The 18,520-nt window shown below is 39.4% G+C and overlaps 1 protein-coding gene across 8 annotated transcripts in view; it reads right to left on the bottom strand.

The window, feature by feature from the left end:
- Window positions 1-18,520, bottom strand: part of LOC126469904 (bestrophin-2-like) — a 668,302-nt gene that overhangs the window by 71,784 nt on the left and 577,998 nt on the right. Inside the window, exon 11 of one of the 8 annotated variants that reach the window (XM_050097261.1) lies at window positions 1,327-1,405. The exons of 6 other annotated variants lie outside the window; for them this stretch is intronic. In XM_050097261.1, coding sequence (XP_049953218.1) covers window positions 1,356-1,405 — 50 coding nt within the window. In that variant the 3' untranslated portion in view covers window positions 1,327-1,355. Of the gene's footprint in view, window positions 1-1,326; window positions 1,406-18,386; window positions 18,466-18,520 lie in introns of those variants that run through there. One more of the 8 variants, XM_050097260.1, reaches the window with a different exon arrangement.

Genomic DNA, 18,520 nt, shown 5'->3' with positions numbered 1-18,520 from the left:
CAGAAGAGAAAAGTGAATCTACTGTTGATCAGATTGAAACTAGTGACCAAGAATATTTGAATGAGTTACCAAATCAACATCCAGTTCGTGAAATACGTCCCCCCAGGAAAATTTGGTGACTACGACTTAGGATACCACCCTCATCACTCTCAAGAAGCAAATGCATTAGTTTGCCTCACAAAAGCAATCTATGAAGAGCTTGTACCAACAAACTTCAATGAAACTATGGAAGGTAGTAATTCCCGTGAATGGTTTAATGCAATGAAAGAAGAAATGAAATCATTTGAAGAAAATTATACTTGGGACTTGGTAGAACTGCGTAAAGGAAAACGTGTTGTCAATGATCGATGGGTGATTCTTATTAAATATACACCTGATGGATCAATTGATCGATACCATGCTTGCTTGGTTGTGCACAGTACGTTTCAATTGCCAGACTGGATCATGATGAAACGTTTAGTCTAGTTGCTCATTATGATGCTATTCGTGCTGTAATAGCGATTGCAGCTGAAGAAAATTTGAAACTTGCTCAGTTTGACGTTAGAACTGCATTTGTATATGGTGACTAGGATACAGAAATATACTTGGCTCAACCAGAAGGTTTTGATGATGGGTCAGGTTGTGTTTGTCGACTCAAGAAATCATTGTGTGGACTTAATCACATCGTTGCTGGAATAATAAGTTTCATTCATTGATCACAAAAAATGGCTTTATTAGTTCAACAGGAGATATTTGCATTTACATTTGACAAAGCAAAACAGAAAAAATTGCTGATTGCTATTTATGCCGATGATGGACTTATCATAGGAACAACTGAAAGTGCAGTGAATTCATTTTTAGACATGTTAAAGTCTGAATCCAAAATAACAGTGGGATCCTTAGACTCATTTTTAGGTATGCAAATAGAGCAATGAGACTCTGGCTTGTTTATTTCACAGTGAGCAATGCACAGAAATTCTACATCATTTTAACATGGCTGATTCAAAACCATTAAAAACTCCATGTGATAATGAACAATTAGACACTGAATATGGCAATGTTCTTGACAACAACGTTCCTTATTGTTCAGCTGTGGGATCATTAATGTACATGGCATGCTTGATTCATCCAGATCGTGCTTATGCTGTTTCAAAAGTTTCTTGATCTATGGCTAAACCCAATTCTTCTGATTGGAACGCTGTAAAATGTATTTTCGGATGTCTTTGTGGTTCTTCAGACTTAGGTCTCTTCTGTACTTCATATTGCGGTAAACTTTGTGCCTGTGCTGATGCTGACTTTGCTGGCAACACTAAAACAAGACGATCAACAAATGGTTTTGTTTCAATGATTGGTGATACGGCTGTATCGTGGACATCTCAACTGCAGAAATCAGTTGCACTATCCACCACTGAAGTGAAATTCATTGCTGCAAGTGAAGGAGCCAAGGAGTTAGTATGGCTCAGCAGACTACTGTTGGAGATCAGTGGGAAAAGAAACATTGACAATGGAAGTACCATTAAATTAGTGAAAAACACAGAGTTCCACAAACGTTCTAAGCACATACAAGTATGGTATTACTTTGTGCATGAACTGTATCAATATGGAGATATCAATGTAGAATATGTGTGTTCTGAAAATCAACTTGGTGACATGTTTACAAAGCCATTAAAATCAAACACATTTAAAGCAATGTGTACCAAGATAGCACTCTGTAACGAATGTGTTTTGGCCACTTATTAATTTTTTAAAGTTGTTCAGTGAACCACAGTTTGATTTGGAAAGCTATTATGTGTACCAGTCTTTTTGTTGTTCCTGTCTGCAACTCAATGGGTCATCTTTGCAGTGAGTAGCAATCTATCCTTGTTGATATTCCAACCTAGAGTCTCCAATGTTTCACAGCAATGTATGTAATATTTGCTCACTGTTCAGAGCATGCATGTAGTTTGAAGAGCTGGCTGATTCACATGAAAACATATGTTACTCTCAGTGTGAGAAAGTAATTTCTGGGGTCATGATGCATTGTGTGTGGCTAGAAAGCTTCTATCATATTCCCTATGGCTGATGTAAATTGCTACAACTCAGGCATATTTGATGATATACTTTGTAGTAGAATCTTTGTGTTTTTAATCTTATTAATATGCCAGTAGATAGAAAAATCCAAGTTGTGGGTGTGTTCTACATGTAAGACTGTCAACAAAGAGTTGCCACATTCATCATGAGCTGCTGCACTCAAACTGTAACATTGACTTTGCATGCAAGAAGCTGGTGCCAGAGTACAGTGGTTGACTTCTGGTAACTGATATCAGTTTTAGTATATGTTGCACATGTTGCTAGGTGCAATCTGATCTTTGATCATTAATAAGAATTTTTGCAGCTTAGTTCACATGCTGAAATATTTTTATTTTATCAATGACTAGTTTTGACAAAGTATAGCTGTCATCTTCAGACCTTCTGCAAATAATATTACTGTGCACAAATTGCACAACCATAACAAGAGCACACTCCATTTATAAAACAAAGGTGTCATGTTGGCTTGTCAAATACATAAAATAGGGTAAATAAAAAGTCAATAGTGGCAACAGTGTGCCCTGGTGTGGAGGCAAGTTGATCCATGAAGCCATAATAGGTGCAGCCCATCAGGAAAGAAAGCATTTATTTGTTTTCATTCATTTAAAGTGTAGCAACTTTATTTCTTGATATTACCGTGTGTAATGCAAGTGCCTTTTATACCTTTTATGTAACTATCATCTGAAAATCGAAGTTTGTGTAATTTTTATATTTATATTGGGATTATGATTTTTCTGTACAATTTTGTTGACTCTATAACTTCATAAGTGTTACAATGATACTTCTTCCTGTTGGGTTTATAAATTTGTTGATGTATGTCTTTATGTACAGCCTATTGACCATAACTGGCAAAACATGATGGTGGTGGGATGTACATGCTGCAATCATTCTTCTTCTGGTTCTGTACACCATCAGAAATGGTGTGGTTGCATTCTGAATGTTTTAACAAGCTACTCATAGTAACAATTTTCTGATGGTTAACACTGTTTGATGTCTCAGACACCAATTACTGTGAAGATATGGTACATTGTTTTATTGTATTTAATGTTTCAATATTTCTTAAAATTTAATATTTTAAAAACTTTTTCAAGTTTGTACTTATTGTTATCAAACTGAAACACTATTTTTATTTTTGTTTCCTAGATGTGAAGGTCAACTGAAACCAGTTACTTAGTTACTACTGGGTTGTACTGCAATCAAGGCTACTAAAATATGCTGTGAGGCAAAAGATTATTGTTTCCTAGCTAATAGCATGTTGGTCCATCTTTGGGATGTAATACAGCAGTAATTCTGCATGACATGGATTCAAAAAGTCCTTGATAAGTTTCTAGAGGTATGTAGAACCAAATGTCCATGCATGGTACACAATTTATCTACTATATTTGGGCCACATGTTTGTGGACACAGAGCTGACACCAAAAAACATCTACATCTACACCATACTCCACAAGCCACCTAACAGTGTGTGTTGGAGGGTACTTCTGGTACCAGTAGCTACTCCCCCTTCCCTGTTCCACTCACAAACAGCATGTAGGAAGAATGACTGTCAGTAAAGCCTCTGTTAGAGCTCTAATGTCTCAATTTTTGTACAATCATGTTTATATTGTGAGATGTTTGTGAGAGGAAATACTATGTCATCTGACACTTCCTGGAAGGTGCTCTCTTGAAATTTTAATAATAAACCTCTGTGTGATTTACAAAACCTCTCTTGTAATGTCTGCCACTGGAGTATGTTGAGCACTTCTGTAACACTCTCACACATACAAATAATCCTGTGATGAAACATGGTGCTCTTCATTGGATTTTATCTATCTCTTCTATCAGCCATATCTTGTAAGTATCCCAGATTGATAAACAATACTCAAAAATCTGTCAAACAAGTGCCTTTTAAGCCACTTCCTCCCTGGATGAGATATACTCCCTTAAGATTATTCCTATGAATCTCAGTCTGGCATGTGTTTTTCCTACTATTTGTTTTATATGGTCATTGCACTTAAGGTCACTCTGGATAGTTACTCCTAAACATTTTATGGTAGATACTGTTTCCAGAAATTTGTCATCAATAGTATAGTTGTACAGTAGTGGATTTCTTTTCCATTTTATGTGTAATATGTCACATTTATTTTTATTTATGGTCAACTGCCAGAGCTTGCTCCATTCAACAATCCTCTGTATGTCATTCTGCGAGGTAACTGTCTTCTGGCATTGCTACTTTCTTTAGACAAACACATTATCTGTGAACAGTATTGAACAGCTTCTGATGCTTTCTGCTAGACCATTTACACACACGGTAAACACACAACAGTCCTATCACACTTCTTGGGGTGTAACTGAAGTTACCTTTACTTTGGTTGATTTTGTTCCATTAAGAGCAATGTGTTGAGTTACATTTGCAAGGAAGTCTTGAATCCAGACACAGTCCTTGTCTGATACTTGGTAAGCTCATTTTTTTTCCACTAAATGGCAGTGCAGGACGTTGTCAAATGCCTTCCCAAAGTCGGGGAACGTAGCGTCAACCTGAGCATTATTGTCTGCAAGTCTATGGATCTCATGGAGATACAGAGTTAGCTGAGTTTTGCAAAATCTCTGTATGCAGAATCCATGTTTATTTTTATAGAAGAGATTTTTGGTCTCCAAAAACGTCATAATTCTTGGCATAAAACATGTTCCATAATTAACCAACTGAATGACAACAATATAGGTCTGTAATTATGAGCATCTGTCCTATGACCCTTCTTGAAAATGGGAATGACCTGCATCTTTTTGCACTCACTAGATACCATTTGTTGCTCCAATGATCTACAATAAACTTCTGCTAGAAGGGGAGTAAGTTCTTTCGCATAATATTTGTAGAATCTTAAGGGTACCTCATTGGGTCCAGATGCCTTTTCACTACTAAATGATTTTAGATGCTTTTCTATTCCATGATATCACAGTATCCACCATTGTGATATTCATACAATGATTGAAATGAGAGACCATGTTATGATCTCCCACACTGAAACAATTTCAGGAGACTGAATTCAGTATTTCAGTCTTCTCTCTGTTATCTTCTGTTTTGGTGCCAGTTGGTCACTGAGTGAAAGAACAGAGGATTTCAAACTGTTTTCTGATTTTATGTAAGACCAAAACCTCTTAGAGTTTTCATTCAGATTGATGGACAAAGTTTTATTTTAAAATTCATTGAATGCTTCTCTCTTTGCTCTTCTTATGCTCATTTTCTCAGTTTTTGCTTGTCAGCTAGGTTTTGACTTATCTTTATTCTGTAATGAAGCTCTCTTAGTTTACATAGCAGTTTTATAACACAGCTATTAAGCCATGGAAGTTCTTTTTTACCCTTTAAGATCTTGCTCGGAACATACTTACCTAAGACATATTGAACATTGCTTGTGAATTGTTTCCATTTGGACTCCACATCTTCACCCTCAGCACCAAATATTTGATGTTGGCTACTCAGATACTCTGTTGTTTGTATCCTGCCACTCTTGCTAAGCAAAATTATTTTCCTACCTCTCCCAACTATCCTTATAAAAGCCATAGTCATACTTGCTGTCGCAGCCATATGATCACTGATACCTTCCTCTTAATTAACTGATTCAATAACTTGCTAGGAGGTCTAAAATTTTACTTTCATAAGTTGTTTCTTCAATTATATGCTCACAGTAATTTTTGGGCAAGACATTAAGAATAATTTCAGATGAATCCCTGCTTCTGGCACTAGTTTTGATAGTATGACTCTCCCAAACTATACCTGGCAAGCTGAAGTCACCCCTTATGACAAAGGCATGATTAGGAAAATTACTAACAATATTCTGCAACTTCTTTGTGAAGCACTCTACCACTACAGCTCCTGACTTAGCAGTCCAATTATCATTTTTGACTCACCTTTGATGCTTATCTTCACTCAGATTAATTCACACTTGGAATCCATGATAACCTCATTAGATATTATTGGATTCTTTCCTATGATAAATATGCTGCCACCATTGGTGACTAATTCATGACAGAGATACCAGTCTGAACTTGCTATTCACAATTTTGTGACTATTCACTACAAGTTTCAACTAACTTTCTGTTCCTAATACTATCTGGGCATTATAAATTTCAAGAAGTGATACTAATTCTGGAATCTTTCCTTGGATGCTCCAGCAGTTTACTAATACTATATTAATCATATATATATCCAATCTGTGAGGATGAAAATTCTGTGATAACGCTGTGGCTGATGTAACTTCAATTTTGGCAAGCAATTCATCTCTGATCCCAAGGGGAGATTTTTGGTGTGTTATACTAGTACCTAGTTCTTGCCTGTAGTGCATGTCTGACTTACTGAGGGGAACTGTGTAATTCTGCACCCAATAGTAGAGGTCACAAAATTCACATCTGATGCCATCGCAGAGTTGTCTGAGCCTCTGGTTTAGATCTTCCTCTTTGCTCCAGAGTAAATGACCATGATAAACCCTGGGTATGATGCTACAAATAGTCAACTTAGCCTGCACCCCACATGTGTTGCTAGTTGCCTTGACCACATCAGCCATCTACCAAACTAAATTGAGAATAGCCTCAGAACCCAAGCTGCAGTCATTGTTGGTGCTGACATGTGCCATTAATTGAAGCTTGTGCACTTGATAGCCACTGGCAGAGCTTCTGCCATGTCACAGGTGAGATGCCATGGCTAAACATACCAAGTGCACACTGGCAGTCTACTGCACCCTGTGCGCTATTTCTCTGTGGAGCTCCATTACCCACCTAATGTTGGAGCTCCCAATGACTAGCTTACCCACCTTCTGCCCTTGTCTAGACTAGGCACAAAAATCACTGATGGCCCAATGGGAGAGGCATCTGATGCTGGCACAGAAGTAATATCAACATGTAGCATCTTGTACCTATTACTAAGGTGTAAGGAGCCAGCTGTCAGTCCATTCCTTCTTTTTCTTTCCACCTAGTGACATGTGAACCCACCACTGTCCATCAACCACTCTCAAGTGAAGATGAAGTGTTCAAATTTTGTGTATCAGAAGAGACAGAGACAACCAGGTCATCAAGGGATTCCAATAGCACCAAGGCTGTTGCATGTCTCATCACTGATGCCCTGCAGCTTTGAGCAGCAGCCAGCCTCTAGCTGGTTATGGACAGCAGCAAATTCTCCCTGTATCCACTCACAACAAGAACAGTCCTTAACTATATCATACAAGGTAAAATAAAACTGAATAGGGTTTCAAAAATACAAAAAAAGCAGTGAGGAGTAACTCAGGAAGTACAAATAGCCACCAACAAGAGAGAAAATTTACCCAACAGTGGCGCTACTTAGGTTGGAACATATGCAAAATCTAAACGAGGTGAATAAATAAACTACACCATAAGATCACAACATCTGTTGGTTCTTAACACAGAAATAAAACTACCTACTGGAAGTAGATGGATCAACAGTTACTTTCTAATAGAAACTCTGCTTACACAAAAGCTACTGCAGGAAGTAACTATGCTGATTCGAAAGCACAGGTTTAAGCTATAGGCTGTGTACTAACATGAGATTTAAGTCTGGAGTGATAATGTGGCTCTTTAGGCTGCAGTCACCTCACACAGATGTGCTCTTTATTTATGCAAAAGAAAATGTTTAGAGTAAGTTAGTAAACTCTATACTACACAGTAGAATGCACACAATCAACTTCTTTGTGGAAATAAATCACAAACACAAAGTAAACTAAATTATTGTTTATCAGACAAACTGGTACAGCTCAGGCACATTGTCTCTGCCCCACAACTGCAGCTATACTGAGTGTACAAATACTGTATCCAGTGGTCATGAGATTTAAACAGAGTCATGTGATGTGGCACTTCAAGATGTGGTCATCTCACACAGCTACATACTAAAATTTATGCAAAAGAAAAAACTTAGACTATGTTAGTAATCACTAGTCTACACAGTTAAAAAAAATGCATAGAATTCACTTCCTCGTGGTAATACATGAGAAACACAAACTAAGCTAAATTAGTATTTATCAGACATACTGGCACAGCTCAGGCACATTGCTTCTGCTCTGCAACTGTGGCTACACCATAACATACCAGATGTGTTCCATCAGGTTCAGATCAGGCAAATTTTAAATGTCAAGACATAAATGTGCATTCAGTACATTAGATAGCTTCCTACAAGTATCTGTGATGCTTAGTAGCATCTGTACCTGGTCCCTGTTTTCATATATAAATCCAAGGTCTATGATTTGTATCCAATACAAATAATATTGAATATAATAAAGAATAGGGATACGTCAAAAAGGACAAATAAGAAATGAGTACCAAATTAGTACATCTGTTAAGTACCTATCATCATTAACTATTATCACCTATTAATTACTATTGCATCATCATTCAAAGTACACAGGTATTGTTTTTATACTTGATTTGATTCTTTGTCATATATTAGTCAAGGAGTTATATAATTGTCTGATAAACTGATGGCTATTTATCATTTATTGTTTAGTATTTCTGCAATAATGTAGAAATACCACTGTCTGACATCTTTCTTCAACAGTGCTGGAAAACTGTACCACTATTTACGTTCTATATGTTCTTAGTATTGTTTTTGTCTTGGCACAGTTTTGAAAAATGTTTTTTGCACTATGTTGCACTGTACAGAGCAATGCTGATGTTATACTAAATAGTATTAATCAATGGCAGCTGCAGTTGTTGAGGGCCTTCCTTGCTTCATTTCTTGCCGTAAAGTTTTGAGTGAGGGGAGATAAGTAGCAGCAACTGACAAATTTGGTTTTAGATCAAACTGACTTCGATGGTTTGGCTGTAAAAGTGTCAGTGATGGTGAAATGTTAACAATATAAAACTTAGGTTTCAGTTAATAAAGAAAATATTGAGTAGCTTAATTATAAATAATGATTCTGATGATCAAAATTTTACATAAAAAAGAATTATGTAGTGTATCTCAGTGGCTCAGCAGTAAAGTGTCAGACTGTGTATTCACAGGACTTTGGTTCAACCATGCATTGGTAATAAGATTTTTAACCATTATGTCCATCTTCTCTCATCTCTGGCAATGATTATTAATGTAAAAAATGCTGAGTTGCACTGTGGTTCGTAACCACATTAAACTGTATGTCCCCTCATAACTGATTAGGAAAGTCAGTTCAAAGGTCAGAGGAAGTCAAAGCCATACAATGAAGCCAAATGCATACCATTTTTAATAGGACCATGCCTAATAAATCACTGTGGTGTTCATACAAATCTTTTGGTAGATGACAGCTGTACTTTATAGTAGACAATGTTGAGATAATTTAACATATAATTTAATATATCCTAGCAACAATTCATACCCATTTCACTCTAAAATGTACTCCTACGAGCTGTGGTTTATGCATTGTGATGTAGTGGTTAGCATGACTGGCTGGTATGCTGTAGGCTGCCAATTTGAGACCGAACACTAGAAATTACTGGTTATTTAGCATTTATCATTTCTGGGAGGCTCTCAAAATATTGTATGTTTGTAATGTTCATATAATCTGGAATATCTGATGTTAGTATAAAGAGCAGCATTGTGGAATATTGGATGCTTGTATAAATTGTAGCATCCCCAGTCAGTAGATCAGTTCTCTTCTGGCTCCACATTGACATTCATAATAAATGTGCTTTCAGTGCTGAATGCTCTGTTTCATTCATGACCATTCCCAAAGAGCTAACATGTGCTCAGTGGAACATCTTTGAGCTGAGTTAGAACATTACTTCACGTCGGATCCCAGCATCCAACATTATTTTCTCTTAGCCTCTTGAGGAAGAATGGGATGACATTCCTCCAGAGACATTTAGACATCTCACTGAAAGTGTTTCCGTCAGAGTTCAAGCTATCAAAAAGGCAAAGGGTGAACAGACCCAAAACTAATATCCACTCACAGGTGTCTGGATACTTATGATCTGGTAGTGTATGATGATGCAACTATTACTAAAACAATGATCCCTCAAACTATGAGTAAGAGCTTCAAGTAAAGCTAGAAGGAGGGACTCCAATACATTACTGAACATGTTAAGGGAATTAAAAATAAGCAAGTGTTATGAAAATAGTCTAAAAGGATTATGACAGAAAAATACACACAATAGGAAAGAATATCAATAACATAGGTAAATTCAAAACGTCTAATGCATTTATTTGTGTTTAGATGAATATTACATTTCAGTCAGCTCATTAACGGTGTTGTCTTATAATTTTCATATTTCATTCACTGAAATCACACCTAGATGTGGTATAAGATAATCAATTCTCCAGAACTTCATCCAGGATATGTGTAATGATATTATAATATAGGGCTACTATTTTTCATACGTAAAATTTTTCATATGCAAAATTTTATCATCCGCCCAGTACTCTCCACTGGAAATATTCACATAGAGCCCACATTTGAGGTATATATAAATTGGAAAATGAATCAGATTCAGTGGTCCTCCATGTATTCAGCAACATAAGTTGTTTTTTGATTCCATAGTCATTTATCTCTACATTTGTCGAAATTGTGTCCTTGCAGTGATCAAAATGAGGTACTGTAGAATGCTCTGCTTTAGTGAAACAACTTAAAAATTGCCATTTCCTGCACCATGCACCAATTTATTGCAGATCCTCCTGAATTTCAGTACAATTTTCCATTGTTGCAACCTCTCATTATACTACAGCATCATCTGTAAAAAGCCTCAGTGAACTTCCGATTATATCCACAAGGTCATTTACGTATATTGTGAATAGCAACGGTCCTACTCCCCTGCGGCACACCTGAAATCACTCTTAAGACCGTCATCAACCTGACATTGGGTGAGCCAACAATCTCCATGCTGTCAAAAGGCCTGAACTATGCTCCGACTCCAAGAACGTTCCCAAAACATGACATCATCTGCAGCGTCGAGCAAGCCATAATTGGACTCCCACTGAGAGCAGCTGAGGAAGTGAGGAGGGAGACCAGCAAGCAAGAATGCCAAAGAACAACATTACGGCAGAAGAGCGCAAGGCACTGTTGAACCTTCGCGATGACAGGGGTATAGTGGTCTTAGCATCATACAAAGGGAATGCAACAGTCCTACTGAAGTCAGAAGATTAATGGCAGAAGATCAACACCTTACTACAAGATCCAGCATACAAAGAAGTGGGGAAAGACACAACTGCTTCTGTTACACGTAAGACCATCGATCTTCTCAATAGCTCAGGACTTAACAGAAACACCATCAGGAAGCTTTACCCGAAGGCACCGGCTCCACTGTGACCGTATGGCCTCCTGAAGATCCATAAGGAGAATGTCCCACTACATCCTATATCGAACACCATAAATTCTCTGATGTATAGTGTAGTGAAGCACCTAGCACAGCTGTTAAAACCACTCATGGGTCACTGCCCTTACCATGTCAAGAACTCAACCAAATTTGTTAAGGTACTCCAAGGCTTATGCCTGGATGAGAAGGATCTACCAGTCAGCTTTGATGTCACTTCTCTTTTCACCTGGGTGCCACTGGATGATTCCTTAGCCCAACTTGAAGATCACTTCAATGAGGATACACTCAGACTCTTTTGTTTTGTGTTAACCACAACGTACTTCAAATGTGGTGGGAAATTCTATGAACAAAATGTTCAAACGTGTGTGAAATCTTATGGGACTTAACTGCTAAGGTCATCAGTACCTAATAGAGATGGGTAGTTTGCGAACAAACAGGTGCAATGGAACGGTTCACCAAGATGAACGAAAGGACCAAGGAACATATTCCAAGGAACGATCGATTCATAGTTCACTTTGGTTGCAGCGGTCTACTTATAGTTCCCGGGAATGAAGAATGATCGGTACATAGTTCACTAGTTCACTGCGGTCGCAGCGGTCACTTCGGCAGTTCTCGTTCCAGCCTTGATCGCATGCTCGTCTCAGTCTCGGTCTCCCTTGGCTGCACTCGTCATTCTTCACATGACCACTTGTCTCAGTTCCACTGCCGACTCCTCCTAGTTAGTTCAGTATCCAGTTGTTCATTTCGTTCACTGCGCTTGCCTATTTCGGATGTGTACCAAACTGTTCATGCACTTGGTTCTGGCTATTTAGCGCCCACGACTAGAAATCAAAAAGTATTTTATAGTTACATAAATTACATATAAATTATGTTGTATGTAATAGGTATGTCTTTTCAGGTAACAAAAGGGCATATCAGCTCACTTCATTATATCGATGAACAGCAGAAGACATACTAATAACAAGGCAAGTTTTTTTCGTTATTCGTATATTTTTTGGTTTCATCAACTTGATTTAGCAGCTAACTTTCAATAATTTTCTTAATTTTTAGTGTAATAAAATTCATATAAAACGATTTTCGTGTATCTTTCATATACAAAACATTACATTTAGGAAGGCTCTAATTATTTTTAAGTTTGGTTGTTTCCTATTTGCATTACCTGGTAGTTTAGTTTCTTTGCAAAAAAAAAAAAGAAAAGAAAAAAGGGTTGTGGGTCATTTTGGCTCAGTAGGAAAAGTGGTGCCTCTTTATTTGAAAAGACACAGATTGTCATGAAATTGTATTTACTTATTATCTCAAAAACATTTGTTCAGAAGAAGCTTTCAAACCAAAAACTTTATTACTGCGAACTTTATTATTATTATTATTATTGCTGCATTAACTTTAATAATGCAACATAAAAACCTAATTTTTACTAAGTGTGTGATGCAAGTATGAGAAAACCACATTTTATTTTACATTCCATAAAGTCTACTTCACCTACGAACTCAGAGACAATGTGAAGTACATATAGGGTGTAAACGATTATTGCTTACAACGTAGCATAGCTATGTAGTGGAAGTTGAAATGAAGAATTTTATACAAGACGCTTGTGGTCTATAAAGTTGGGAAACAGCCACCAACAGGTTTACAAGACTACATGAGCTATAGCTCATGTGTATCACATGGGATTTTCATGTTCTCTTCCCCAGCTCTCTACACATCAGCATCGATTGTTCCGCAATTGTTGCTTGCATTAGCTTGTTATTTCTTCACTGTCTAATTATTACATGTTTGTCTGTTTGTTGTATCTGTTTGTAACGGGCAACACATTATCCATAATTGGCGAGTAGTCTGTACTCGATGCCGGTTTTCCGTGCGCCACCCTATATTATTTCCCTGCAATCAGCCACACAAGGCTGCAGTTGGCTAAATGAGAGGTTCTACGGAATCACTGAAATTTCTTCTAAAAGTGTGTGAGAATTCTGTAATGCATAAAAACTCTGTATTCCAGGGGGGGGGGGGCAAGTGCCCCCTCCTGGTGCCCTCCATCCTTCAGTCACCCACACTACTAGTTTTCAGTTTTTCATAAGAACCATATACCGAGCATAAAAGAACAGTGAACGAGTAAAAATGAATGGTTCCCAAAAAAGTATGATCAGCAGTGAACTAGTTACCAAGGATGAATGAGTTTGCCCACCTCTAGTCCCTAAGCTTACACACTACTTAACCTAAATTATCCTAAGGACAAACACATACACCCATGCCCGAGGGAGGGCTCGAACCTCTGCCGGGACCAGTCACACAGTCCATGACTGCAGCAACTTAGACCGCTCGGCTAATCCTGCGTGGCTTTCTATGAACAAACAAATGGTGTTGCCATGCGTTCCCCCCTGGCCACAGGTATTGCCAACTTGTACAAGGAGCACTTTGAAGACGTGGGACTGAACACCACCAACCATAAACCAAAGGTGTTCTACCAATACCTAGACGACACTGTTGTAGTGTGGCCCCATCGTAAGGAAAAACTACAGGAGTTCCTATGCCATCTCAATGGCATACTTTAGGTATAAGAGAATGGCTGCTATCCTTTCTTGGATCTTTCAACCAAGAAAAATCTGGACGATACTTTGGGACACTCGGTCTACAGGAAGAAGACACACACGGACTTATATCTCAATGCTTGGAGCTGCCACCATCCAGCACAATGTAACTCAGTACTGAACACCTTAGTGCAAATAGGCAGGTTGATCTGTAACAGCAAGAGTTTGCCGCATGAGTTAGCACATCTGCGGGAATCCTTCTGTAAGAATGGCTACACCGAGACACAAATAAGACATGCCTTGCATGCAGACAAGAGGTGGGAGGAGAAATCAGAAGAAGACAAAGCAAAACGTGTGGCGTTTCTGCCGTTTTCTGGACCGCCAACAGCCAAGAGTGCAAGAATAATAAATTAACATGAAATAATGACTATCTTTCATGCACCGAAAAAAGTCAAAGATATACTTGGCTCAACCAAAGACCAACTGGGATTGCAGACACAGGGCATTTACAGTACTGAGTGCGAATGTGGGACAGAATATCCTGGGCAGACACAATGATATATCTCCCAGCACTGTACTGAACACTTCAGGAACATACGACTAGGACAGACAAACAAGTTTGCAGTAGCAGAAGATAGCATTATTGAGGGACACACCTTCGAGTTCGAAAAAACAAAGAAGCTGTGCAGTGCCAACGGTTTCTGGGACTCAATCTTCAAAGAGGCACTGGGGATACGTCTGCACAACAATTTAGTAAACAGGGATAGCAGCTTGCAGTTCAGTGCAGCATGGAATCCCACAATTGACAAAATACGTCAGGAACACTCTGATCTGAAGGCAGTGGCGTCTGCAGACAGATTGGATAGCCACCAGGTCTTGATGCTGGTCCGAGAAGAATTCATCACCATGAGAGACTCGGTCATCAAGATAAACATCAGGTACAAGATGTGCTCTCTCATTTCAGTATATCAGTGAGTGCCATGATAGGACATCATTTTGTGATGGATGTGTTCTTGGGAAATCCCACTGAAAATCATTTAGCCATCGCAGAGATTGTCCACAAACTGTCAGTGAGTTGATCAACGCAGACATTAATGGACCCATGTCTATTGACTCTATAAATGGTTTTCATTACTACGTGATTTTCAAAGATGATTTTTCTTGTTTTGTTTAGATATATTTCATGGGAAGTAAATCTGAAGTGACTAACAATTTGAAAATATTTTTGAAGGAGTATGATGCTATTGGTCATAAGGTAAAAGTATTTCAGACTTACGGTGGAGGAGAGTTTAATTGTAACGTGGTAGCTGCTGTCCTACAAGACCATGGTGCTGAGTTTCGTCTTACGTGTCCAGACACTCCTGAGCAAAATGGTGTTGCTGAACAAGCAAATCAACATATAGTTGAATTAACCCTCTCAATGTTAACTTCTAGCAAGTTACCTAAACCATTTTGGGCTTATGTAAGTGACAGCCGCTTTGCTACTCAGTCGTACTGGAAAGTCAAGTACTGATGGTAAAACACCTTTCTAATTGTGGACAGGCAAAGTTTTTTAACAGTTTGAACTACACTCCTGGAAATGGAAAAAAGAACACATTGACACCGGTGTGTCAGACCCACCATACTTGCTCTGGACACTGCGAGAGGGCTGTACAAGCAATGATCACACGCACGGCACAGCGGACACATCAGGAACCGCGGTGTTGGCCGTCGAATGGCGCTAGCTGCGCAGCATTTGTGCACCGCCACCGTCAGTGTCAGCCAGTTTGCCGTGGCATACGGAGCTCCATCGCAGTCTTTAACACTGGTAGCATGCTGCGACAGCGTGGACGTGAACCGTATGTGCAGTTGACGGACTTTGAGCGAGGGCGTATAGTGGGCATGCGGGAGGCCGGGTGGACGTACCGCCGAATTGCTCAACACATGGGGCGTGAGGTCTCCACAGTACATCGATGTTGTCGCCAGTGGTCGGCGGAAGGTGCACGTGCCCGTCGACCTGGGACCGGACCGCAGCGACGCACGGATTCACGCCAAGACCGTAGGATCCTACGCAGTGCCGTAGGGGACCGCACCGCCACTTCCCAGCAAATTAGGGACACTGTTGCTCCTGGGGTATCGGCGAGGACCATTCACAACCGTCTCCATGAAGCTGGGCTACGGTCCCGCACACCATTAGGCTGTCTTCCGCTCACGCCCCAACATCGTGCAGCCCGCCTCCAGTGGTGTCGCGACAGGCGTGAATGGAGGGACGAATGGAGACGTGTCGTCTTCAGCGATGAGAGTCGCTTCTGCCTTGGTGCCAATGATGGTCGTATGTGTGTTTGGTGCCGTGCAGGTGAGCGCCACAATCAGGACTGCATACGACCGAGGCACGCAGGGCCAACACCCGGCATCATGGTGTGGGGAGCGATCTCCTACACTGGCCGTACACCGCTGGTGATCGTCGAGGGGACACTGAATAGTGCACGGTACATCCAAACCATCATCGAACCCATCGTTCTACCATTCCTAGACCGGCAAGGGAACTTGCTGTTCCAACAGGACAATGCACGTCCGGATGTATCCCGTGCCACCCAACGTGCTCTAGAAGGTGTAAGTCAACTACCCTGGCCAGCAAGATCTCCGGATCTGTCCCCCATTGAGCATGTTTGGGACTGGATGAAGCGTCGTCTCACGCGGTCTGCAAGTCCAGCACGAACGCTGGTCCAACTGAGGCGCCAGGTGGAAATGGCATGGCAAGCCGTTCCACAGGACTACATTCAGCATCTCTACGATCGTCTCCATGGGAGAATAGCAGCCTGCATTGCTGCGAAAGGTGGATATACACTGTACTAGTGCCGACATTGTGCATGCTCTGTTGCCTGTGTCTATGTGCCTGTGGTTCTGTCAGTGTGATCATGTGATGTATCTGGCCCCAGGAATGTGTCAATAAAGTTTCCCCTTCCTGGGACAATGAATTCACGGTGTTTTTATTTCAATTTCCAGGAGTGTATATACAAAGTTTTGGATCAAAATGCTATGTTCATTTGCCAAAGAAATTTCATTCTATGTTTGATGAAAAGGCTATACCTGATCATTTCATTGGCTGCGTGAATGACAAAGATGGTTACTAAGTGTGGATTCCATCAAAAGATCGTTTGATGAAATCAAGCAATGTTGATTTTCAACCAGAAAAGCTATGTATGACTGGAAATTTGATTGAATTGGAATTTAATTCCGTACCTGAAGAAACAGAAGAGAAAAGTGAATCTACTGTTGATCAGATTGAAACTAGTGACCAAGAATATTTGAATGAGTTACCAAATCAACATCCAGTTCGTGAAATACGTCCCCCCAGGAAAATTTGGTGACTACGACTTAGGATACCACCCTCATCACTCTCAAGAAGCAAATGCATTAGTTTGCCTCACAAAAGCAATCTATGAAGAGCTTGTACCAACAAACTTCAATGAAACTATGGAAGGTAGTAATTCCCGTGAATGGTTTAATGCAATGAAAGAAGAAATGAAATCATTTGAAGAAAATTATACTTGGGACTTGGTAGAACTGCGTAAAGGAAAACGTGTTGTCAATGATCGATGGGTGATTCTTATTAAATATACACCTGATGGATCAATTGATCGATACCATGCTTGCTTGGTTGTGCACAGTACGTTTCAATTGCCAGACTGGATCATGATGAAACGTTTAGTCTAGTTGCTCATTATGATGCTATTTGTGCTGTAATAGCGATTGCAGCTGAAGAAAATTTGAAACTTGCTCAGTTTGACGTTAGAACTGCATTTGTATATGGTGACTAGGATACAGAAATATACTTGGCTCAACCAGAAGGTTTTGATGATGGGTCAGGTTGTGTTTGTCGACTCAAGAAATCATTGTGTGGACTTAATCACATCGTTGCTGGAATAATAAGTTTCATTCATTGATCACAAAAAATGGCTTTATTAGTTCAACAGGAGATATTTGCATTTACATTTGACAAAGCAAAACAGAAAAAATTGCTGATTGCTATTTATGCCGATGATGGACTTATCATAGGAACAACTGAAAGTGCAGTGAATTCATTTTTAGACATGTTAAAGTCTGAATCCAAAATAACAGTGGGATCCTTAGACTCATTTTTAGGTATGCAAATAGAGCAATGAGACTCTGGCTTGTTTATTTCACAGTGAGCAATGCACAGAAATTCTACATCATTTTAACATGGCTGATTCAAAACCATTAAAAACTCCATGTGATAATGAACAATTAGACACTGAATATGGCAATGTTCTTGACAACAACGTTCCTTATTGTTCAGCTGTGGGATCATTAATGTACATGGCATGCTTGATTCATCCAGATCGTGCTTATGCTGTTTCAAAAGTTTCTTGATCTATGGCTAAACCCAATTCTTCTGATTGGAACGCTGTAAAATGTATTTTCGGATGTCTTTGTGGTTCTTCAGACTTAGGTCTCTTCTGTACTTCATATTGCGGTAAACTTTGTGCCTGTGCTGATGCTGACTTTGCTGGCAACACTAAAACAAGACGATCAACAAATGGTTTTGTTTCAATGATTGGTGATACGGCTGTATCGTGGACATCTCAACTGCAGAAATCAGTTGCACTATCCACCACTGAAGTGAAATTCATTGCTGCAAGTGAAGGAGCCAAGGAGTTAGTATGGCTCAGCAGACTACTGTTGGAGAT

Source organism: Schistocerca serialis, chromosome 3 (genome assembly GCF_023864345.2).
Source record: "Schistocerca serialis cubense isolate TAMUIC-IGC-003099 chromosome 3, iqSchSeri2.2, whole genome shotgun sequence".
Lineage (NCBI taxonomy): Eukaryota > Metazoa > Arthropoda > Insecta > Orthoptera > Acrididae > Schistocerca > Schistocerca serialis.
This window is presented reverse-complemented; position numbering and strand designations above follow the sequence as displayed.